General features: G+C 47.8%; 2 protein-coding genes across 8 annotated transcripts in view; one reads left to right on the top strand and one right to left on the bottom strand.

Moving 5' to 3' along the window:
• The window catches only part of LOC116944130 (centrosomal protein of 72 kDa-like), a 49,578-nt gene extending 32,388 nt beyond the window's left edge, over positions 1-17,190 (bottom strand). The window contains exons 1-2 of one of the 2 annotated variants that reach the window (XM_032957582.2): positions 17,101-17,190; positions 1,538-1,630 (exon numbers count right to left, since the gene is read on the bottom strand). In XM_032957582.2, the coding sequence (XP_032813473.1) occupies positions 1,538-1,625 (88 nt within the window). In that variant the 5' untranslated portion in view covers positions 1,626-1,630; positions 17,101-17,190. The remainder of the gene's footprint in view (positions 1-1,537; positions 1,631-17,100) is intronic. The other variant, XM_032957583.2, reaches the window with a different exon arrangement.
• LOC116944128 (sodium/hydrogen exchanger 3-like) overlaps positions 16,035-25,411 on the top strand; it is a 125,847-nt gene continuing 116,470 nt past the window's right edge. For 3 of the 6 annotated variants that reach the window (XR_012942355.1, XM_032957581.2, XM_076068293.1), the window contains exon 1: positions 16,038-17,487. Coding sequence is in view for 5 of the 6 variants with exons in the window: in XM_032957581.2 (XP_032813472.2) it covers positions 17,139-17,487 (349 nt within the window). In the remaining variant the exon portion in view is untranslated. Of the gene's footprint in view, positions 17,488-25,411 lie in introns of all 6 variants that reach the window. The other 3 variants (XM_032957580.2, XM_032957578.2, XM_032957579.2) reach the window with 2 other exon arrangements.

The raw sequence follows: 25,411 nt of genomic DNA, 5'->3' as shown, positions 1-25,411 counted from the left end.
CAACTACCTCGCCTGGTGTGTAGGATGTCGTGGTTTTAGACCCCCCACGCCTGCTGCTGTATAATTGATCCTTATGGCGGTACTCCGGGGTAACCAAATAAAATGTCCGAGGCAATTAAATATTTTATTTCTGGGACAACATTTTTATTTTTCCCCCCTCCAGGGGTGTTACTTAACTCCGCGACTGAGGTACCAATCAATCCAAAAACCAGTGCTCTACTCCGCGATGTCGAAACGACAAACATCAGCATAACAACAAAAATCCGTTATCGAAAAAATTATAGTTTAAATAGTGCATCGTGTACAGCTCGTCGAGATGAGTCGATTGCCGCATCGCCGACCATCAAACGGGCTAAAAATGACTGCATCACAGGACATTATGCGAATGTTAAATTGTAGTTCGAGTGTCGTCCCATCGCTGCCCGTGATTTCTATCCGGGTCCTCCGGTGCCGGTGGCTCACCACACATTTAGAGTCAACGTCACGCGGTTTTAAGAGCATGTGGCTGCTTGTACGTGTGTCCACGTGGTGATGATATGCCTAATAGAACCAAAGAGTATGGATCCTTGCAGGCACGAAAGCTTCAAATCTAAATTTCAATGGTGCAGTATATTTATTCTAGTAGTGGTATTCCAAACTCCCAGGTTGGTGTATTATCTATCATCTTGTGCTAATTCCAAGCTTTGTCAGTGGTGCGTTTCATGCTAATTTCCTTTGTCAGGGCGTTTGCTGTTTGCCCCCTCACAGCTTAAAGGGAGGCGACCAGCGCTTGGCTTTCTTCACTCCAACGCTGTCCGCTGGACAGGTTGGTCCCTTCACCTGATGAAGGCCGCTTGTGTTGTGGCCGAAACGTCGTGATTTTTGTCGTTTTAATTTGTTTACCTACGTGACTTTACCGAATAGAACCAAAGAGTGATGATAAACCACTTCGCTGGGCGAGCATTTGTGATCGCCTGGTCGCTTCTGGAGAAAAAAAAATCTACATAGCTAAGTGGGACCTTACCTGGTAAGGACAAAGAAACAATTACTTCAGTGGTGGGGGGTGAAGGGGGTTTCAGGGGAAAGTGCGTCTTATAATCGTGAGAACCTCGGTCGGGGAATCGCATTATGATCAATTTTAAACACCACAAACTCGCGCGAAATTGACCCGGGAAGAGCGAATTGAAATCCCCACTCCGCATTAGCGGTCGACGTCGGCGGCGGCGGCGCTCCGTCACGGGGTCGTCACCGCGGGCCTCGCCCCGGCCGCTCCGATTGGCTTATCCGACGGCAGCGCGTCAGCTCGCACCGCCTCGCCCAATCAGCGCGGCACGCCCCGCCGGGGCCACCACGACCGCGACCAATCGCGGGGCAGGCGCCGCTTAAACGCGTGGGAATTGTAATCACGGGCGTTTGATACGCGGGACATGGTGAGGGGTGGGTGGGGAGGGCGACGGCAACATTTTAAATACAGTATATTTAAAAGTATTACAACACGGCCGCGGTAGATGTTACGTTAACGACGGCTTTGTGAAGGACTGTGCGCGACAAGCCTCACCGAGGTTGTCGTGCGCGAGCTGCAGCCGCTTGCGGACCCAGTCCTCCGTGGCCGCGAGCGCCATCGCGTTCAAACTGAACGGCGCCATGGCAACTGCGCATGCGCAGAGCGCGATCCGTGTCCATGGTAACGAGTGGGGGGGAGGGGTGATGAAGGGAGGTGGGGAGGAGAAGTTGTGGGGGGGGGGAGGTGGACAGAGGGGGAGGTGGAGAGGAAGGTGGGGGGGAGAAGTTGTGGGGGGGGGAGGTGGAGAGGAAGGTGGGGGGGAGAAGTTGTGGGGGGGGGGAGGTGGAGAGGAAGGTGGGGGGGGAGAAGTTGTGGGGGGGGGGTGGAGAGGAAGGTGGGGGGGAGAAGTTGTCGGGGGGGGAGGTGGAGAGGAAGGTGGGGGGGAGAAGTTGTGGGGGGGGGGGGAGGTGGAGAGGAAGGTGGGGGGGAGACGTTGTGGGGGGGGAGAAGTTGTGGGGGGGGGGGGAGGTGGAGAGGAAGGTGGGGGGGAGACGTTGTGGGGGGAGGTGGAGAGGAAGGTGGGGGGGGAGAAGTTGTGGGGGGGGGATTATAGTAATAGGTTTTTACCCTTTTATGTGGCACCAAAACTGGCACCTTTATACAAGGCATCATGTTTGCAATAACCACAACACAAGCAGTCAAACTCCAAACAAAAAGAGACAACTCTGATAATGATATTGGCACTGTCCTTGAATTTGATTGGTCCACACCCGAGACGGCTTTTCTTAGAGCCCTTAGTCTCCACTGGTGTTGGACCAGAAGACGCCAAAAAAACCTATTACTATATCTTGCTACTGTCAAAGGAGGTCTCATAATGGGGGTGGGGATTATCTCCCGTCACGATTGGCTAGGCTCGGCACGTGTTCTCCCTGAGCCAGGACGTTTTATTTAGACTGGAAGAATCCGATGAGCTAAGGAGCATCATTTTCACAGATGTTACAACAATAAACGATACCAAAACCGATAGGAGTGCAACGTATTGGAAAACTGAGCAGGTCCCTAAATAAAAATAAATAGTCTTTAAGTACAAATTGCATAAGCACATCAATCCCTGCCGATTTTCAAACACCGAATGCAATCATGAACAAAGCAGCAAAACCAAACCAATCCCGGATCACACCAAGAAAAACACACATTCCCTCAATGAAATTATGACACATTTCAAATGAACTCTCCATAGCAATTCTGGTTATTTTTTTTCCGAGGTGGGGTTGTTAGCCCCACGCCCAACCCTCAACCCCCCCAACCTGGAGGACCGGGCCTTGTCCATTTCATTTGTCCTCTACCCTTTGACCAGTGGGGCATGATTGGACCTGCTTGGGAGTCTGAGGCTCCCACCGGCTTTGCTCTCTGGGTCATGGAGGCACACAAGCGTCTCTGCCACGACAAGGCGACAACCCATGAGAGTAATAAGTAGAACTACCGATCCATGGTTAAGGATCAACGTAATACAACTCACATTTACAAATGTGAGTTGTATCCAGCACTAATCTTCCGCTTTCGAATACATTTTTGAAGTAAGATTTAAACGAACGAATGAAACGCAACCACGTGCATCGTTAAATGCTTTGTTAAATGCGGTGCCTACAGAGAAATGGGCCCAAATAGAAGGGAGCAGGGGCCAAAGTGGAAGGGTCAGGGCTTTAAGAAGATGGGGTGGGTAGGGTTGCGGGAAGACCCCAATTCCGCATGTAGCATTTACGTGCTTCAACCATAAACGTAGCTGCTGACTCAAGACTAAAAATAGGTGCAGCAGGGAGAAGACATAAACGGTCACGCAAACTCTGCTCATTCTCGCAGCGGCTTTTGGCTGGCCATCGAACAAAGACGGTCACTGGCATTGCGCGCTTTCAGATGCGCTTTTGTGGCCGTCTGGAACGCTTTTTCGATATTAGGCAGCCAATGGAGCTATGCATTTTTAAAACCTAGATTGGGAACTCACTTCGTTAGAGTTCACATGATGGTTTATGCTTCTTGACGAGATCAGCAGGGTATTGTGGTCCATTTGTGACAAGCACTTTGTGTGTAATGATTGCGACCTTATAATGATCAATGGCAGAAGATGTTCTGAGACCTCGTTCCACCAAGAGATGGGGCGATGGAATCAGCTGGCCAGTCTACAAGCGACCCGGAAAATATTCCGTGAAAAATTATGCTGTGTGCAGACCTTTCTTAATCAGCTGCTGGATGAAGGCCTCCCTGCACCATGCGAATTTTACCATACAAAACGACAGACACTAGTCATCGTTGGTTCAGATATCACTCGCTTCTGGTGTTAGCCGTGTTGAGGAATCAGTCTGTGGTAACCGGGTTCATTATGCGCAATCCTCTGTGCAACCGCCAATTAAGAGTACTCGTCACATAATGAAACACTGAATATGGAATTTTACCATGTAAGGCCCCACTGAGCTATATAGCTCTTTTTAAGAAGCAACATGGCCACAAATGATAGCTCATCTTAGTGGCTTATCAAGTGGAAATGTATTGCAGCCAAATTATCTCATAGCATGTTTCTAAATGTGGAGGGAAAAACCGGAGGACCTGAAGAAAATTCCACGCGACCACGGGGAGAACATGCAAACTCCAAATATACAGGCGTCAGGGTTGGGATCTAACCTACGACCTCCTGCATTAGCATTACATCCCAAGCAGGAACCCACAAAATACTCGAAACTTATTTGATGTTACTTTCCAAAGATATATATATTTGAATGACCATTCATATCTCACCCACCACACCACATACAGTATACCTCTGGCTGTGACTAGTGGAGCAGGTCTCGAACTGTTACAACCACACGTCGGTTCTCTGTCGCCCCCTCGGTGTGGAATTCGATCCCCTTGCGCATCCACAACCTCAAATGCATTCTTACTTGCAAGAAACATCTAAAGGCCTATCTGTGTTTGGTCAGGTTTCCGAGCAGTCCTGAGCTTGGCTCTGCGCCTCTGAGTTATTGACTTGTCTGAAAAATCTGGCGCATTATAAATATCATTATTGTTTTATTATTATGACGTGAATATTCGTTCAAACAAGCACCACATTTGGCACGCATTATTACTTCGGGTCACTTGATGATGAAAAGTGATCCACATAACAATGTAAGACGGCCACTAAAATCAAAGAGTGCCACCACCAAAAATAGGCGGCTAACGGGTGTTTTTCTTAAGTGAGCCTAGGTCAGGGGTCGGCAACCAACATAACAAGGGCCACTTCTTTAGAATTCAGTAAAAACAAAAAAAACTTTATATTTCAAGAGCTGCAATTCATGTGGTGAATACGATACGGTGGTCCTTAATAAATAACGTCACGAAGCAGTCTTTTAAAGAGCCGCATGTGGCTCCAGAGCCACAGGTCGCCGACCCCTGCCCGATGAGACAATACGTGCCGAATTTGGTGCTTTTATCACCATTTGAACGGCGACTCGTGTTGTCTGCTCCACTCTTACGGTACGCGAGTTTTGAGTTAACCCTGTTATACGATGGCATATTGCACGAGGGTGAACTTTTGGGGTGGACTATTTTCACAATCATTTTGTGTTTATGTATGTTGAACTTATTTCGCACAATACGTAGCCAACCGTGCTAATCGGAGGTGAATTTTCAGTAAAATGCAAATGACAAAGGTGTTGTGCAAATATAGGTAAGTTCAGCAGTATAACTTGTTTGAGGTCAAACTCCGAGTGCAGTTATATTGCCACATTCTCAACTCACTGTGCCCCATAAAATGAGCGCCATCTGTTAACGCTCAATTACTTGGCGGAAAGTAAACAGAATGATGTGCCACTGGGATCGGTGAAATGGCCCAGCGTTTGCAGCATGTTGCAGAGATTCGCAATTCGATTTTGGCACGTATGATTTGAACGCACAATGCCACCGAGACGCTGCCACGAATATGAAAAGTACAACGCAGTATCATCAGAGGTGCACCCAGCCGGGTAGATCTTTCACAAATTTGAAATTGTAACGAATTATTTCTGATTGCATTACAGTGAAAAAAAGAATTGCAATGTATATGCAATCGAATTTTGTTTCCTAAAAAAAAAAGTGTGACTACTACAGAGGAAACTAACGTGCCCTCTCCATAAATGATGTTTGGCTGGCGACTGCCCTAGGTGGAGAGCACCTATTCTAAACTATGTGCTTTTTATCACTGCATCCAGTATAGCATTTGCATGTACTATATTATGTGCCTATACACACTATACAAATGAGTTGATCGCTCTGTACCGTAAAATAATTTTAATAATTTTCGGTCAACCGGCGAATGAAGGCCTCACGCCATACTTCACTGCGCCGGGTCAAATTCAGAGCGCAGTGCGCTAACCACTGCACTGCTGCTCCAGACACTACTCTATGTACAGTACACAGTATATGCCATACACTGTGTACTGTACATAATATAGTTTTTTTGTTATAGCGTGCAAATATAAGGTTTGTCACGTAAATAAAACGTGCCAATTAGTTACTAGTTTAGCACACCGGTGTGTTAGAGAGAGTAAACCTACATTTACAATTCGAGTACGAAGTTTTGCCGGTAATTACAAGCAGCATCATCAGGCAACAGCCGGAAATAACGACACATTTACGCGATCTGTAGAAACGTAAATAGCATCTCTACGGCGTATAAGCCGACTACAAACACAACTGGTAAATAAGTGTGCATGTAACCTCTCGATGGGGCCAATGGAGACGTGGCGGCGAAGCAGGCCCTACAGAGCAGAGTCCCGTCCCAGTGAGAGAGAGGGGACGTGCTGATACGGAGTAGTGAAGGGGGCCCGGAAACAGGGGCCCGGAGGACATGTGACGCTGGCTCCGGTTCCGTCGCGAGAGACCGAGGAAAGGGCATGGCTGGAGGCGGAGCGAGGCCACGCTCAAGAGAATAAGATGGACAGAGGCGGATCAATCGTGGTTGTCTGGCGGGAAGAGCTCACCGTGCGGCGTTGATTCGGGGGTCTTGGAGTGTCGGTCGTCGGGGAATCAGTTTACATAGAGACCCCTTTGTGGGTCTATAATAACCCCGAGTATTGTTAGCCCGTAGCCCTGTTCAGGTGTTAATAAATCGTGGTGCCTCCAGACTTCTGTGTGTGCCTTGTGAGATACACACTACATCTGGTGCCAGAATTGAAAATACTTCATAGCTAGGTGATAGCGTAGGCTTAAAATGTACACGAGAAGAAGACAACCTACCAGGGCTTCTTCGGAGGAAGAGGACGAAGAGGGGGTGATCCCCCAGATAGCCCTGGGAGAGGCGGCCCCGGAGATGGACCGCGAGGGGTTTGGGCCTGCGGAGCAGCGCCAGGAACGAGACCTCGCCACGCCGCCAGCAACGGGAAGAGACAGGCGGGCACTTGGCCGACCTACCGTCCGCTGCGGCAGTACTCGTCGCGGATATGGACCTGGACGAGCCGGCTGAATGAGTCGGAGGACCGGAGCCGCGGGGCGAAGACTCTGCTGCTACATCCCACGTGCGGGAAACGCAGGAAGCGCGGGAAATGCAGCCCGCGCAATCGATCGCCATTTTGAGCGGTGCGTGGGACGGGGTTCTCGCCATTTTTGACCCGCCATCTAACATGCGCCATAAGTTTGCTGCGCGGAGACGAGAGGAAGCCGAGATGCCTCTTGTCTTCCCCAGCGAGCTTATCTCGCTCGCCCAGGCGGTGTACCCAAAAATGGACAACGACGGTCTTGACGCATTGGTCTTGGATCGAATGCTGGGGCTGGCCCAGGAGCTCGACGTTGTGCTGCCTGCCTGCCTCCGACGACAACTTGAGAGTCGCGAGGTGCCTCCAGGCCCACCTCAACATCAAGCGCCGCTTGAAGGTGGTGGCGTGCGCGGGTCCTGCTGAAGATGCAGCAGCTTCCGAAGTGGTCGAATCCTCCCAGGCCTTCACGTCGATCAACAACAGCGGGTGGAGGAAGGCCAAGATGGGGCGGAGGGACGACCGTGATCGACGGACGGGGGCCTCCTCCAGCCCCGGATCATCCCCTGTCGTATGTTTCAAGTGCGGCCTTCCGGTGCCGGACTGACCATGGGAGAACCTCCAGGACGCCGTCATCCTTCGGCCAACCTTCTTCCGCTCCGCAGGACCCCCAGGCGAGTCATGCTGCAACACACACCTTGCCCTCACACTCACCTCATTCATCCGGTTCGTGCGTCGGCCTTGATTCGCGTGTGGGGATGCCTGCTCGGGGTGCGGGGCGGGTAGTTTGGAAATTGGTGGCCGACGGATGGCTACGGCGACCTAGTCAGTGGTCGGCGTTGGGCCAATGCATCGTGGCCAAGGCCGCGGCATCTTCGGCTGTCATTGGCACCGTGCAAGCGATAGAGGTGCGGATGCTAATTGACACGGGAGCATCCGCTACCATCATATCTGAAACGATTTTTGACTCTTACCTGCTAAATCGGCTATCCTCTGTCCGGTTGATGTCCCGTGCTTTGCGACAAATGGTGGTTCTTTGGGCATTATGGGGCATATGTCGGCTACCGTGGCCATTGGCGATATGCAAATAACCGTCTCAGTATTAGTTTCGAAATCGTTGACCGTGCCTTGCCTGTTCGGAACGCATTTTCTAGGGAAAATGCCCCTCAAGATCCTCATTGACCAGTGCTGCCTGGAATTGCCGTCCAGCCGTAGAATGGCCTTTTTGCCCTCCCCCACTCGACTGTGTCAAGTAAACACCACGATCCCAGTACTCGTACGGGAGACGGTTAAAATTCCCCCTGGAGCGCAAATGCTGGTGCCCTTGCGCCTCAGGAGGCAACTCGATGGGGATGCCACCAAGGGAGGTGTTCGTCTAACACCATCCAACAAAGTGAGCCGTGGCTTTACGTTGGTAGGGGCCTAAACTATCATCAGAAATGGCCAGCAGCCTTTCATTCAGATTTTAAACGCTGGTCTTGGGCCCACTGTCACACAGGTGGGCACGGTCCTAGCTCACGCATCGCCAGCAGATGGCGATGTGGTAATGACGTACCCCGTCAAGATGGTCGCAGCTGCGGAGCAGGGTGAGAGTTGCGACGACGCATGGGTGGAAGCATTCTGTGCCGAAAGCCCTGACTTGTCGGAGGTGTAGAGATCCGCATTGAATGCACTCATTAAGGAATTTTCGGACATCTTTAGCAAATCCAAATACGACATTGGCCGCACGTCGTTGGTACACCATCATATCGACACAGGCAATGCGGTCCTCATTCATCAGAACCCGTACAGGTTGAGCCCGACTAAGAAGGAGCATGTTCGCCATGCAGTTGGGGAGATGCTAGCCGTGGATATTATCGTCCCTTCCAACAGTCGGTGGGGGGCTCCAATTGTCCTTGTCAAAAAGGAGGATGGCACCTTGAGGTTTCGTGTGGATTTCCGAAAGTTAAACAATATATCTGTTGCCGATGCATACCCACTTTCACAGATGGATGATTCCCTGGATGCCCTGTCAGGGGCGCGGTTCTTTTCTACCCTTGACTTACTTTCCGGCTTTTGGCAGTTGCCCTTAAATGATAGTTCCAAGCCTAAAACGGTATTTCATACTCCCCAGGGCTTGTTTGAGTTTAATCCCCTTCCCATGGGACTCCATTCCAGTCCAGCCACATTCCAACGGCTTATGGAATTGGTTTTGGCAGGGCTCCAGTGGGACTCGTGCCTCATCTATCTCGATGTCATCGTCTTTGCAGGTAAATTCGAGGAGTACCTACAACGGTTGCAAGCCGTCTTTCTCAAAATGCGGGCAGCCAATTAAAAATTAAAGCCGCAAAAATGCCATTTTCTGAAGAGGTCAGCGTGATATCTGGGCCACATTGTGAGTGAATCCGGAATAGCGACAGACCCCGACAAAACGGCGTGTGTGCGTACGTGGCCGACCCCCAAGACGGTGGGTGAAGTGCAAAGTTTCGTCGGGTTTGCCTTCTATTACCGTCGATTTGTGCCCGGCTTTGCGACTATCGCAAAACCCCTGCATGTCCTTACTGCCAAAGGCCAGACATTTAATTAGGGGATGGAGGAGGAGGCGGCGTTTGTCGCACTGTGGGAGGGTTTGGTCAAAGCACCTCCTCTCTGCTATCCTGACTTCTCCCGACCTTTTCTCCTCGACATGGACGCCAGCGACACTGGGATTGGCGCCGTGCTGTCTCAGGTGGTTGACGGTGTTGAAAAGGTCGTGGCTTATTTTAGTCATGTGTTATCCCCTGCGGAACAGCGGTATTGTGTAACGCGGCGAGAATTGTTGGCCGTCGTCTATTTTATCTAAGTGTATCATCCGTACCTCTATGGGAGGGCCTTTGAGGTGCGGTCGGATCACGCGGCCCTTCAGTACGTGCTGCGGGTTGAACAACCATCCGGGCAGCTCTTGCGGTGGCTACAGGTCCTTCAGGACTATACTTTTAAAGTATCGTACAGAAAGGGCGTTCGCCATGGTAACGCGGACGCTCTCTCGAGACTGCCACCTCGAGACTCATGTGCATGCCTCATGGTGTCGGGACGCTGTAAAACCCCTGCTTGGGAGTTGCCTCAGGCTAAGGCGGTGTCTGCGGACGTTCGTCCTCCAGACACTGTCCAGATGCGTGATAGAACGCTCGGCCTCACGCATGACGAATGGGGGGACTCCAGATGGAGGATGCCTCCCTGCTCAAACTGCGGTGCCGTGTTGGTAAGGCAGAGGGTCAGGGTGACAGACGAGGAGTATCGTCGGTAATCCTTGACGGGGGCTTGCTGATGAGATGGGATGAGGAATCCCATCGATACGCCATTGTGGTGCCATTCGTTCTGCGGGGGAAGGTTATACGTGCGGAGCATAAGCGGTTAATGCACCTTGGTGTCCAGAAAACATTGGCTACTCTAAAAATTAACTTTTTCTGGCCAGGCATGGCCGACGACGTTTATAACGTGCTGCAGGGTTGCACAGAATGCGCTCGCCGCAAACCTCTGACGAGAGCGGAACGCCCACTGCTGAAATCCATCTGTGTTGCCCGGGTGAACGAACTCGTCATGCTTGATGTTCTCGGTCCGTTCCCCACCACTCCGCGGGGGAATAAATATTTATTGGTGGGGGTGGAGTATTTGTCGCGTTGGCCAATGGCCTGGCAGCTACCAAACCAGTCTGCTGAAACTATCACAGACGCGTTCCTTCATGGCTACGTATTGTATAAAGGTGCCCCTGAATGTCTCTTGACGGATTAGGGCAAACATTTTTCGTCCAAGCTGTTGAAACAGGTTTGCGAGCAATTGGGTACCAAAAAAGTGCGCACGTCGCCTTATCACCCCCAGACGGACGGTATGGTTGAAAGTTTACACAGAACCCTGATTTCGATGTTGTGCCAACGTGTCAATGAAGCCCAGTCAGACTGGGACTTACAAGTTCCGAACGTGCTCGCCGCATATAGTTCTGCCCTGCATGCTTCTACCAGGTTTTCTCCATTGTTTTTAATGTATGGAAGGGATTGTGACTCACCAATTGATGTGCAGCTCAAGCCACTGGAAAATTGTACGAAGATTTCGAACCCCATGCGTCTTACCCCTCAGCGATTGTCAGAAGCTAGGAGGCGTCTCGGGGAAACTCGGCCTCGTCAGGTCCCGCCAGTCCATGACTCTATGGACGCCAGGGAACAATGCGTGGCTCCACTGCTCCCATGTCCCCATGGGTACCTCTCCGAAATTACACAAACCATGGCAGGGCCCGGGCAAAGTGGTGGAGGTGAGGAGTCCGCAGTGCGTGCAGATTCAGTGTGGTCACCGCCACTGGTTTGTGTACCCATCGTGGCCATTAGTCTTTCATCTCCACTTCCCGAGGGCCGGGTGTTTGGTCAGTCCGATGAGCTGGGGCGCGCGTCGGCTGATGTCCTTCCTCAGGACAGTTATATTGTTATATACACAGGGTACAAGCGTCTAACGCACCCAACATTACCGGTAGTGCCGGCCCGGGGTGGACGGGGGAGTCTGGAGCCGCCATCGCCCGACCCCTCACTGCTTGGCGGTTCTTCGCCTCGGGATATCCTGTGCTCATCGAGTCATCTTCCGGCTGTTCCCGGAACCTCCAGGGGGCTCGCACCCTCCTCGCTTGACGGCCCGGCATCAAGGACTTGGGCAAAGACTGCTGGATTTAAATGACCATCCTCCGGCGTCAAAGTGCACCTACACCCGTGGTTCGCGGGCGCCGCTCAAGCCAGATGGGTCAATGGCTGACCCGGCCCATCTTGTGCTCGTGTGCGGTGTTACATATGCGGGGTGTAGTTGTGGACTGTCCGGGGGGTGGGTCGGCCATTGTAGATAGTTGCAACTTATTATTTTTTCTTCTCCCTTCCCTCCCACTTTTCTTCTCCCTGGTCCTGTATATAGTGTAAATATCGTTTTGTTCCTCGTTCGGGATAATTTATTGTTGTTATGTTGCGTTAAAAGTTGGAGGCCCACACGTTGCGTGGGTTATATGTTGGTCAGCCAAGACGGCTGAGTTTCATAAAGGGGGGGGGGGGGTGATGTAGAGATGTAAATAGCGTCTCTACAACGTATAAGCCGACTACAACCACAACTGGTAAATAAGTGTGCACGTACCTCTCGATGGGGCCGACGGAGACGTGGCGGGGAAGCAGACCCTACAGAGCAGAGTCCCGTCCCAGAGAGAGAGAGAGAGAGGGGACGTGCTGACACGGAGTAGTGAAGGGGGCCCGGAAACAGGGGCCCGGAGGACACGTGACGCTGGCTCCGGTTCCGTCGCGAGAGACCGAGGAAGGGGCGTGGCCGGAGGCGGAGAGAGGCCACGCTCGAGAGGATAAGAGGGACGGAGGCGGAGCGATCGTGGTTGTCTGGCTGGAAGAGCTTACCGTGCGGCGTTGCTGCGGGGGTCTTGGAGCGTCGGTCATCGAGGACTCGGTTTACATAGAGACCCCTTTGGGGGTCTAGAATAACCCCGAGTATTGTTAGCCCATAGCCCTGTTCAGTTGCTAATACATCGTGGTGCCTCCAGACTTCTGTGTGTGCCTCGTGAGATACACACTACAGATCTAACCCAAAAAAACCCCTCTATTATGGATATTGGTCGCGAAAGCATACTGGTTACACGGTGTACTGTATATACGATATATTTATTTTTACGAGTAGATAGCTCGTTGCTCTGCAACAGAAAATAAGAGACGGCTGTAATTTTCATCTTCTTCTCACAATCCTGTACCCGGGTGATCTGCCTTTTAACGTAATAAAATGCCAAGACAATATGTATTGTGAGTGTTTTTTCCTCGGACTTTCAAGAATATTCAGGCGAGAGAATTATATTAATAGGAGCACACATTGAAAAGTTAGAGTAATTTTAAGTGAACCACGTCAGTCTGTATTCGTTGCTCCTACCTCTTCGGTGTAACTCGATCATGTCTTCCGAGCTTCTTCCGCTGTTTCAATTCAATGTCATATATTTTTTACACGGGAAATCCTTTTATAGTCAGTTACCCAGCTAGTTTATGTGGCAACGTCCCACAGCAGCCACGAACAATGGAGCCTTTGTTGGGGTGGAGAGGAGCCCAGCTAGCAGCCAGCTAGGGAACTCGAGGCAGAAATTAATTTTATACGAGTATGATGTACTGCAGTGCAAAGCAGAGCTGTATTTTTGACACTCATCATTAATGCAGCATAAGCACTACAATATGGAATAATGCATAGTGTACATTTGTATCATTTTGATTTAAAGCTTTCGTGACCGCAGGGATTCATATTCTTGGTTCTTTCGGTAAAGTCACGTAGAAGGGAAGCAATAAAATAAAATATATATATAAAAAATAAAATTCTCACGAAAAGTCGTGAGAATTTTATTGTTTTATAGTTTTATTTTTTTATTATTTTATTTGTTTCCCTTCTACGTGACTTTACTGAAAGAACCAAGAATATGTTTTTATCATTGTTAATACGTTTATGCATTAATTCAGTATTAATAGATTTACACGTTTGTGTATCATATTCAGCATATAATAGGGACTGTATACAATACAGTACATCAATTACTCATTACAATTGAAAGAGCACACGACTGCATATCATCGTGTAGCGTTTAATTGTTTTGTTGTTGTTGGGACAATTAGAGGTTAGGGACAATTTGGAGCATTTAGGGGACAATTGGGGGACGATTAAATGCCACGTGCACCAACCACGTTGTGGCTGTCACACCAATCGACGGGGTCACAGGTGACAAGTGACCAATTGCCAGGATCGATGTGCACAGCCATGCAAATTGAACGGGGTCCGTCGAATGCATATATCCATGCGTACATATTGACAAGACAAGACGGGCATTAGTGAACCTTATGGTGGGACCCCAGGGTCCCGAATAAACGGAAGTCAAAATCGTAATGGATTAATTTATTTTGGCGACTCCGTCCGACCGCACACTTAAACGCCATGACCCACCTGGCGTGGATCATTCTGTTGTGTCACGTCGTGTGAACAGGCGAATGCTCTCCATGCTCGGGTATGGGCATGATCATAATAAGTCTTATCCAAAGTTGCTCAAACTGCCTACACGACTTAAGTCCTGTATTTGTCATAACGGTATTCATTATACAGTGAAACTTCTCTCTTATCTTCATTATTATTTGTGACCTACCAATATCTGCAGCCAGGATCAATTGATGACAATCCTATTACCTGCAGATATTTATCAGATGAGATGGGTTGCAACGTGAATTCCTCCTTTGCCAGTAGCAAGATATAGTAATAGGTTTTGACCCTTTTATCTAGCACCATAACTGACACCTTTATACAAGGGATCATGTTTGCAATAACCACAACACAAGCAGTCAGTTTTGGTGCCAGATAAAAGGGTAAAAATCTATTACTATATCTTGCTACTGGCAAAGGTCTCATAATGTAAATGCTTACCCCGAGCTCTCAATACTTTGAAAGTGCGCTGTTGTTGAGTTGTACGCCTTTTGGCGTCATCTGGTCCAACACCAGTGGAGACTAGGCTCTAAGAAAAGCCGTCTAGGGTGTGGACCAATCAATTTCAAGGAGAGTGCCAATATCATTATCAGAGTTTAACACGTAGGCTTTCGCGACCAATATTATTCATAATAAAGGTTTTTGGGTTAGATCGCGTTTATTTATAAATGTGTCGTAACCCTCCACCACCCGACACGGCCAATCAGCAAAAAAAGTGTCACGTTGACAAAAGACAAATAATTCACTACTTCAGCCCACCGGTGTGTTGAAGAGTTAATCCACATTTACAGTTTGAGTACGACGTTTCGCTGGTAAATACTTCCAGCATCATCGGGCAATTCGCTCGGGCAATTCGCCCGATGATGCTGGAAGTATTTACCAGCGAAACGTCGTACTCAAACTGTAAATGTGGATTAACTCTTCAACACACCGGTGGGCTGAAGTAGTGAATTATTTGTCTTTTGTCAACGTGACACTTTTTTTGCTGATTGGCCGTGTCGGGTGGTGGAGGGTTACGACACATTTATAAATAAACGCGATCTAACCCAAAAACCTTTATTATGAATCATTATCAGAGTTGTCTCTTTTTGTTTGCATTTTGGCTGCTTGTGTTGTGGTTATTGCAAACATGATCCCTTGTATAAAGGTGTTAGTTTTGGTGCCAGATAAAAGGGTAAAAACCTATTACTAATACTTATATTGTCCGTATGCATCTGTGCAGATAGGGTTTTTTTTGCGGTTAAGCCATAGTCCCCACATAATGCTCGTATCAATGCGGATAAGAGGAGCGGCGACCCATTACTATGTAGAGTAACATTGGTCTAAACGCTTGTTACAATATGAACAGCGCATTGAAAACGCGTACTATTTTATGTACTATTTACAAAGTGTGTTCACAAATCCACACTGAGAAACACGATGATTGACAGGGGGGTGTAAATATCTTTTTCGATAGTGTATTTAAATAGAGGTACTGCAGGTACCAGTTTTAAAGGCATAGTTTAACAAGACAACACTTGCCACCATCCTTCAAACCCATTGGTGAGAAAGAGCTAAGTTTTTATTTACATTATTTACTACTATAATGAGCCAAGAATGTGTGTGTCCCGTGCGTGACGTCACTCCACGTCGACCAGCCCCCCTCAATAATCATGAACAGGTTACGTCCTCCACATGGACCCGCCCCTCATTAATAATCACGATCGGGTGACGTTACTCCGTATGGAGACCCCCCCCCCCCCCAAATGAATAATCATGAGCAGATGACGTCACTCCACATTGAACAGCCCCTCCATTAATAATCATTATAAGGTGACGTCCTCCAAATGTACACTCCCTTCATGAATAATAATTAGCGGCTGACGTCACTCCACATGGGGGGGGGGGGCGAGGCTTATAACCCTCACTGCAAAGGCAGAACCTCACGGCACGCGATCTCGGTCACGCTCTTGAGACATCAAAGTAAAAAGGACGTCTTGATGAACAAGGGATTATGTAACCTTAAAATGAAATAGCTCTGTGTCACCGCGCCCTTACAAATCGCACACGAATGGATGCAATGAACATATCACGTCCCGGTATGATTTTCGCTTGCGAGTTTCATATTTACCGCAATACGCCCGTCCTTGGACGGGCAAACAAGCTCGCAATATAATGTTTATGCGAGAGCCGGGGGCGTATGGGACCCCGGGATCCCGCCAGAAGGTTCATTCACTGAATCACCCAGACGGACGAACGCCCTCATCGCCTGCTGGGTGTAAAAGCAGAGATTTATCACCTTCCCCAGTGTGTGTGTGTACGTAATCACGACTATGCCATCATCATTATCCCGTCGCTGGCTTGCAGGGAAAAACCGGTTCGGACAAACAAAGGCTTGGTTACCCGCAGTGGACAGATACCCGCAGTCGGACGCAGAGCTGCCTGACGTCCGTGTCTAGTGTGTGGTGTGACGATTGAACATCATCTGTTTTTTGGGGTTTACTGCAGACGCTTGCTTCGTGGGGGCGATGAGTGACGAGGTTTAACAGAGGGAGTTCACAAAGCCGCATCTATTGCAACATATTGTTCCCCGAAGGGTCTGCAGCAGCACGTAACGTGGCCGTGTGGCTCTGCGACACGGTATGCGTTTATATAGGTGACATCCACACACGTACACACACACACGTGTGTGTGTGTACAGTACTGCACGTGGACACATACAGTAAGACGACGTTCACGCACGGGAACGCGCATTCGGAGACAGCGCAGTGTACAGCAACAACAATGACTGCACGTACACATGCAGAACACACACACACACCGCATCGATTAGTGAATTGCATTAGAGCGATAGATTCGGCAACGTTGTATGTATCTACGGTCGTACGTACATAAATACACGTAGAATCAGTTCAGGTGCAATACAGCGGGCATGACCGTGCGTAACACGGTCATCGAACGAGAGCGACGATCAGCCGTGATGTCATCGAATACACCGAACGAAAGATCATCCGTTCAGCTGCGTAGAGTTATTGGCAAGTACTGTTAACACACGCACGTAAACCTACACATAAAAAAACAACACGCATACTGCGTTCTATACGTACACACGTACCCTTGTATCGATACATACACGCATAAACGCACACGCAATACACAGCCCACACATACCGACCGGCGTCCAGCTCTCTTGCTAAGCGGTGCGCACAATGAATGGAGGTCAGCGTTTAGGCGCATCGGCACTTCTCATGAGCGTGGCCACTCTGAGCCTCATCGTCATCGTCACCACCTCGTCTCCCGGGTCAGCGATCGGCGGCGACGAGGACGACCGCCGCGAAGGGGGAGACGTGGCCTCAACAGGGGCCGGTGGAACGGAAGGGCCTCCGGGCACACGCCAGGGCGCCTTCGCTCCTACGCCGTGCCCGACCACATGGAGTCCTCAAAGTGTCTCCTCGTCGCACCGCAAGGGCTTCGCGGTGGTCTCCCTTCACTGGGACCACGTTCAGGAGCCGTACGTCATCGCTGTGTGGATACTCGTGGCCAGCCTGGCAAAAATTGGTGGGTTTAGAAAAATAAAAGGGATAAAAAAAAGCTGTTGTGTGTCGTTGTAGACGATGTGTGATGATGATGATGAAAGATTTGTTGCGTTGATTTGTGTTCAGCTCATGGGTTTGTATTTCTCTACGAACTGAATTCCCAGTGCATCAAGTAACTTTATTTAACTAGGGCATGTGTGTCGTTTGAGATGTATTTATTCAAAAGGGGGCATTGACAAGGTGACAGCCAAGATATCTCTGCGATCGATTGACGGAAAATTGTAGCGAGGATGAAATATTAAAAGGTTGAATGTAAGGGTATAAAGTAGCAACTAAATGAATGATGTGCTGTACAGTGTATGGTTTATCGGTGCTGTGCCAAGGGTTGTGTTTTATATTCGACATATTAGTGGTTGCTCTATGTATTGCAGAACACTGGCAAGTGGCACAATGATTTCGGCTGATCGTCACTCAAATATAACGTGACCTTCCAAATGCGCAGGGATTGTATGACCTTGATAAAGACAGCGGAATTGGAAGACGACTTTTACTTAAGCAAATTTACGGATACGCAAATACTGTACATTCTCCTCACATGTTAAACAACTTAATTACTCTCCGTACAGTAATTGCACGTTCAAAGATCCTGGTTATTGGCCTGTAACTTTACCATAACGCACGTGTGGATTGGTCATCACTTGACACGATTGTGCAATCATATTATATATTAACCTGCATAGAGGTGGTATCCAATGATTTGCTTGCTTTAATGCCCCACACTCTGCAGTTTCAGCACCACGGACAGCAACACACACACAGTCTCAATGTTGGATTAAACTCCCCTCCAACAGATATATTTTGGAAAACTCAATTCTATCATGGAAAGTGACATAGCAGATATTCCTCAAGAAGGACGTTCTCAATCAATCCATGCATATTACCTGCTGTGACATATATATTGGAAACTTGGGCACTGGCAGAGTGAACACAAGCTAAAAAGTGTCGCAAAATTGGCAGGAAGAGATACATGCTTGATATTACACTGAGAGATAGAAATAGGAATACAGATATCAGGGAAAGGACACGAATCAGAGGCATCGTATTGACGATTACGACCAGTGGAGCTGGGCAGTTGAATGAACGAGCATGCCTGAGAGTATGACTTGCTGTCGAGATCGAGCATTGAAGTCAGCTCGTGTAAGAGCTACGTGGATTATTGTACCGTGATACCATTTGCAGGATGGTAATGGCTTAGGGAGGCCTCCATCCAGCAGTGCAATGAGAGTGGCTTGTTATAGCAATTGCAAGAATGGTCTTCATGTACAATATATGTATGCAATTAACTTTTAAACCACCTTGGCATGCACAGGTTTGTGTCATCTGATACCAGAGCATCTCAGACCAAGTTTAAAATGAAAGCATTTAAGATCGCAACAAATGCATGTATGCAATTGGCTGACGAACAGCAATCTACACATGTGTCATTTACAAAGGCAGAATAGCTGGTCGTAATTTAAACATGTTAGTGCCCAAGGATAAAAATGGTAGTAATAAACAATGGCATGGCTAATTAGTTGAATCCAGTTTGAAAGCACGTGTATTAATAAAACATATGCCGTTGTGGCCACGTTATAATAAAATATTAAACATGCTATTTGTGTCTCCGAGGAAGGCAAGGTTGGGGACGTTACAGGAAATCCAGTCTCCCATGGCACTTAATTTAGTTGTTATGGTGACTGCTGAGATCGTGTGTGTGGCATCATACTGGGGTTTTGTATTTGAAACCTGAAATCTAAAACGAAAAACTCACTACATGCTGTAACTGAAATGCAGAGTGCATCTGAACTAGCTTATCAGTGGCATTGTTTGTGCCTTTGTTGTTTTTCTTTTTACCAACTTGCATCACTCGATTACCATAATTAACAATGCGACGATATCCACCTGCTTTTTTGGCAGATGAAGGCCGACTGAGATACAGTACAGTATTACTTTTGCATGGTGGATTTGGATAACCGTACAGAGAAGTGGTAACACCATTGTTGCCTCATTTAACATTCTATATTTGGGCAATGACATTTCCATTTCATTGCCCAATCTTGCAAAGCAATAATTCAATTAATGACGTTTGCGTTCAATCATCGGAGTGCCGCTGACGACGAAAGTATATTGGTAATGGGAATTTCGCAAGCTCTTCGCTCAAGATGTTGCAGCATACAGCACGTCATGGTTAGGTAACACCACACAAAAGGCAAGACGCATATACCTATTTTTGTTGCGTGTGGGTTGGAAATGCCACTGGTCATCGTAAGCAATTCATATGCCAGCGCTAACAAGTTCTACAAATTCTCACAAGCAATGCCCTTGAACTTGCCAATGCTGTGGTTACAGCTTCAAGGCACATTCGTTTGTCCTTTTCCAATCGGGGTGTTTTGGTCATCGTAGTTCAAATTGCTATCTCTGAAAACTTAACAATAAATTGGCTATGCTATCGTGAAATATTTTGCTGTAGAGAAAGAGACAACACGTTATTGTGCAAAGGCTTGTCTAAATTGGTTTGATAATGTGATAGCTTGTACCTGGATTTTTGTTTTGGCTCAGTCGGAAAGAACATGGTTGTCTTACATTGAGACCTACTCATCATAATGAAAGTTGTAAGCTTGCTATCTCTGAAAACTTAACAATAAATTGGCTATGCTATCGTGAAATATTTTGCTGTAGAGAAAGAGACAACACGTTATTGTGCAAAGGCTTGTCTAAATTGGTTTGTTAATGTGATAGCTTGTACCTGGATTTTATGTTTTGGCTCAGTCGGAAAGAGCCTGGTTGTCTTACATTGAGACCTACTCATCATAATGAAAGTTGTAAGCTTAAGTCAGAACACTCAATTTGAAGGATTTCTGAGTGCACTTTCTAAAGGTGTTTACACTTATGCTAATTACAATATCGAGTGTATGTGTGTGACAGAAATATATAATTAAGTCGTGCAGCAAATGCTCTGTGGTTTTAAAATATATGAACGGAACTTTTTAGATTATAAGTACAATCAGTATAATCATCAGTGGCCATGACCAATCAACTGATGGATGAAGGCCTCCCAAAGCCATTGCCATATCTCACGATTCTGCAATGTAAGTAAGTAAAGCTCAGTTTTATATAGCACCATTCACACAAGAGCTCACATCACTTTACAACAGAATCCCAGTAAAACAAAAACCCTTAACATTAAAACGAATAGGCAACCCTACACAGACGGATACGTGTGAGATAATAAATGTGCTTTCGGACGAGGCCCTGAAAACCTCGACTAATGGAGCGCCCCTAACGGTCTGGGGGCAAGGAATTCCACGAACGAGGCGCCTGACTACTGAAAGCTCTGTCTCCCATTCAATGGAATCACCCAACATCCGCACACGAGCTGATTCTATTGCTCCATTCCCTGGGCCGTCACTCCATCATTAAGTCTCGACTATCAACCATCAACTACCAACCGACTACCAACCGTCATCCCTCGCTGTGACGTGCACAGCCCAAGCCCATTTACCCCTCTTGATGGTCAAACGCATGTGTTCTGTAATCCATGCGGTATTCTTACTGTCTCTCAATGTAATTGCACATATGCATCTCTTCGTGCTACTTGGCACACTTTTTCGTTTTGATTCAACGTTCTTTGTTGATGACGTTATTTCTGATAATAAGCTTTCCATATACATGGTGCTTAAATGCCTCAGTAACTCAAACAGTGCATTATATAACATGTCATTCTTGATTTGAAGCTTTCATGACTGCAGGAATCCATACTCTTTGGTTCTTTCGGTAAAGTCACGTAGGTAGAAAAATAATAGATCACGACGTTTTGACCGCAACACAAGCAATCGTCATCAGGTGGGACAACCACAGCAAGAAAAAACTGCTGAAGTAGGCGAGAGATCTGCCATGGCGCTGCGTTGCACGACTATCCGAGTAGCTAACCTCGCATTCAATAAACTTTCAGAGCCAGGGTGAACATCCGACGTCCTGGTACGTGGTCTGCGACGCATAGACATAGTCTACAGCTAGCTGTATAAACGAGCGTGTTGGCCACTTCCGACACCAGTTGTAGTGAGGCCAACTGAGTCGCAGACGTTCTTTTAGAGGCAACATATTTATTCGTAATATCAACACGTAACACAAAGGGGTCACTGCCCCTTTACCAGATACAGCCTAGGGTGGTGGCCACCCAGCTAACTACCCTATACGGAGGAGTTACAGCTACGGAGGGTCTGACCCTCACTCGGGTCCCGGTCACGTGTTGATGCCTGTAGAGCTTCCAGCTTGTAGACGTAGAGCTTCCAGCTTGTAGAGTGCAGCAACCCCGGTCCCTCTCAGGGACCCACCTTATATCCCCCTCGGGTTGGGGCCGCTCCGCCCTTGGCCCCGCCCGCTTTCTCGAGCGTTCTAGCTCCCTCTCGATCCCTCTCGAGAGCTCTCCCCGGACAAGTGATCACCCCCTAGCCCTCCCGCCTAGGGGCCTCTCTGACGGACACTCTGGATCACATGTCTACGGGGTCAACCAGAGTGCCATGGCCCGGGTCAACCCTGCCCCTGGGCTGACACTCCACCACTCCCCCTGGTGGGAGGCCGCACCACACGCCGTGTGTGCTGCCCGCGCTATCCCAGCGCTCACCAAGCCCCGCTAGGGCTGGTACTACACCCGCCCACGGGGTGTACGCGATGGCGGTGCATCGCACGCCACGGCCCTCTCAGGCCGGCACCATACAGTGACATCCCCGATGTCACTACAAAAGAACGAGGTAAAACTGATGGAAAAACACAGCACAAAATACAGCATTTGTTAATACTTGCAATATCATTACAATGAATGAACCCTGCAGCATCATAACATCGTCTTAGATAACATGAATCTCAATAATAGGTCCTCGATGGACCAGGCACCAACATTAGCAATGAATAGCTATACAACAAGAGAATAAGCTACTGTCTTAAATAAGGTCACTTTGTGTAATCACCATACTGCTGCCCAAATGTACAGCGCAGCACATAACACTAAACTGTAGATGAGATACTTCTTGATCCTTGCTCTCAAGAACCCATTTAAATTACATGGGCATAAGTCTGGCTTGACTTATCCAACTACAAATAACATTCACAATAATGCAAGTGGCAGGCTTCGTTGTTTACTAGGCCTCATATTTATCGTAACAATTTAACAGCAGTATAAAGGCATTTACAGCATTATAACGGCAATCCTAACATCATAACAACATTCCCAGTATTATAAGAATATAAACGAACTTACAGACAATTATTCTTAAAGTCCCACAATGAACAGATGCACCTGTCTTCACTGAGACGCTAATTGTGCCTCCATTTTGTACTCTTTGTAATGGCTGGCATCCCTGGTGTGCCTCGTGGCTTCTAGACCCTTAACTTCCTGGTCACGTGACCAAACTCAACACCATCATATCAGGCAGTTCCTGTGTAAACACACCCCCATATCTGCCGTGGGGCAGAACAATAGTTGACTTCTTCAAACGTGATGACTAGAACTTCCTCTTTATCTGAGAAGTGGTCTTATTCCTGGGTTTTTTTTTCATTTGCTATGAAGGTCTGCATAACATTCCTCCACAAACTGTGAGATAAAACAAACAAACAAACACAGTAAAATTATTGTTGTAAGTATTTTAAAGTCAATTAATATATTCATCCCAATAAATACAACCAGGCATTATAGAAAATAAACTATTCCTAGTCGTTGTAACATTTCATATAAATGTAACTTTCTTGACACAATCTGCTGTTATGCAAACTAATTGATCTATCAAGTTCAAACATAGACCAAGAGTGTTTTCACCTTGCACAACTGAGATGCCGAGTTTCTGGACTTGGTTTGAGATAGCCATGCATAGTTAAGCTGCGTTCTCAAGTGCAGTGTGCTAAATTACGGTCACCAACAACTGTGAAAAAAAACAGGATACGTTGTTTTTCCACTTAATTTCCAAGAAAAAAAATCCAGATATGTGAATTAAAACAGAGGATGCGAACAGCCGAGGACTTGCTGTTAATGCAGAGCACCAAAGAAGAATAGAATAAGGATATACAATGTTTCGTTTTATACTGCTAATGCCATGTGGTGGTCAATCTTCTTCTTTCGTATGGATTAACAGAGTGGCTCTCATTAATTCATTCTTTAAAGGAGAGAAGATGGCAGCAGCGGAGTGTTTACGATGTGGTCGATGGTTTGGGATTGGTGGCCACACTCTCAGGCCGCCGAATCTTTAATGTGTAATTTGTGCATCAGGTGGCCATATCGGCCACATGGGCATCGTTTAACGGTAGGGTCACTGTATGAGATGTTTATTTTTGACGTCAACCGCAGTCCAGACTTGCTTCCATCTTTCGCCATCATTTGTATTTGTGGTGTAGGGGTGAGGCTGCTGTGATCCAGAAGGGGTGGCATGATTTTGGGGCGAACAGGTGACACTGGGTTTATGTCCCGATGGATCGGAAGGTACTGGGGTTGACAATAATTTTTTGTTTACTCTCGTATGGCAACTGTCTCACAACGGAGTTGCGGTGGAGCGATGCCGGGTGAGCACTGGGAGCCACTGGGTCAGCGTCGACTTCAGCGAACCTAAGATGGCACGCATTGTAATGTTCGGTTGTGTGTCGATAACTCGAGTCTGAGTGCTGCATCCCCACACAGGTGAGCAATACTCTCCCTGTCGAATACACGAGGGCGAGCGTGGCAGTCCGGAGTGTTCGCGCATCACAGCCCCAACTTGTTCCAGCCAGTTTATGGATGTTTGTGCAGGTTTCTATCTTGTTGCTCAGGTGTTTAATGTGTTGCCTGAAAGTGAGACTTCAATCGAGTACCACTCCAAGGTATTTCGGGGGTGGGTCATGGGTGATGGTTTTACCACAAAAAACTCGATCCTTCAGCGTACTTTCTGCCTCCACGTTGTTGAGATGGAACACCGAGTAGTAGAAATGACCTTCCAGTTTCTTTAGGTCAGTGTTCAAGATGTCTTGAGCTGCGCTGAGAGTTGACGCTTGGATGGCCAGTGCTAGATCGTCTCCGTAAATTAATTTGCAGCTTAATGTAGTCGGCATGTCGCTGGTATAAAGATTCAACATTGTTGGTGCTAAGACCGACCCCTGTGGTCGGCCATTTTGTAGAGTTCGTTGACGGCTGACCTGGTTTCCGAGATGGACGTGAAATTGTCGGTCACTGAGCATACTGGCGATGAGGCAAACCGTTTTTTTTAACTTGATGGTGTTGGCGAGTTTAAAGAGGAGTCCTTGGCGCCAGACCGTGTCCTATGCAGAAGACAAGTCTATGAAAGCATCTGTTGTTTTCTGTTTATGCTGAAAGCCAGCTTCGATGTGTGATATCAAGGCGAGGACCTGGTCACAACAGCTTTGTTGTGGCCGAAAACCCGCCTGCAAAAGGTGGTATGGTGGCTTCAAAGAGAGGAGAGAGTCAAGCTATCAGTACTCGCTCCAGTCGCTTGTGGGCTGTACGAAGACAAGAGATTGGCCTGCAGGTCATTAGCAGGTTTTCCTCGCTTTAAGGGAGCAATGACTTTGGATTTTCTTCAAAGTCTTGGTTGCTTGCTGGTGGCGATGATTTTTAAATAAAGTTTCGCCAGCCAGGTACTTCCTTTGCTGCCGAGGTGTTTTAGGAATTCCGGTTAAATGCTATCTATTCCTGTGGCTTTACCTGCCTTTCATAAGTTTTATTTGGGTTAGATCCCGTAAATATATAAATGTGCTGTCACGTAAACAAAACATGCCAATTCGTCACTAGTACAGCACACCGGTGTGTTGGAAAGCCAAGCTACAACATTTACAATCTGAGTACGACGTTTCGTCAGTAATTACAACTAGCTTCATCAGGCGACAGCCAGATTTGTGGAAAAGGCCACCTGTTTCGTTCCTTATATAGA

This window comes from Petromyzon marinus, chromosome 20 (assembly GCF_048934315.1).
Source record: "Petromyzon marinus isolate PM22_M1 ecotype Great Lakes invasive population chromosome 20, UKy_Petmar_22M1.pri1.0, whole genome shotgun sequence".
Classification (NCBI taxonomy): Eukaryota; Metazoa; Chordata; class Hyperoartia; order Petromyzontiformes; family Petromyzontidae; genus Petromyzon; species Petromyzon marinus.
Note: the sequence above shows the minus strand (reverse complement) of the source record. Positions and strands in the feature narration are given on the sequence as shown.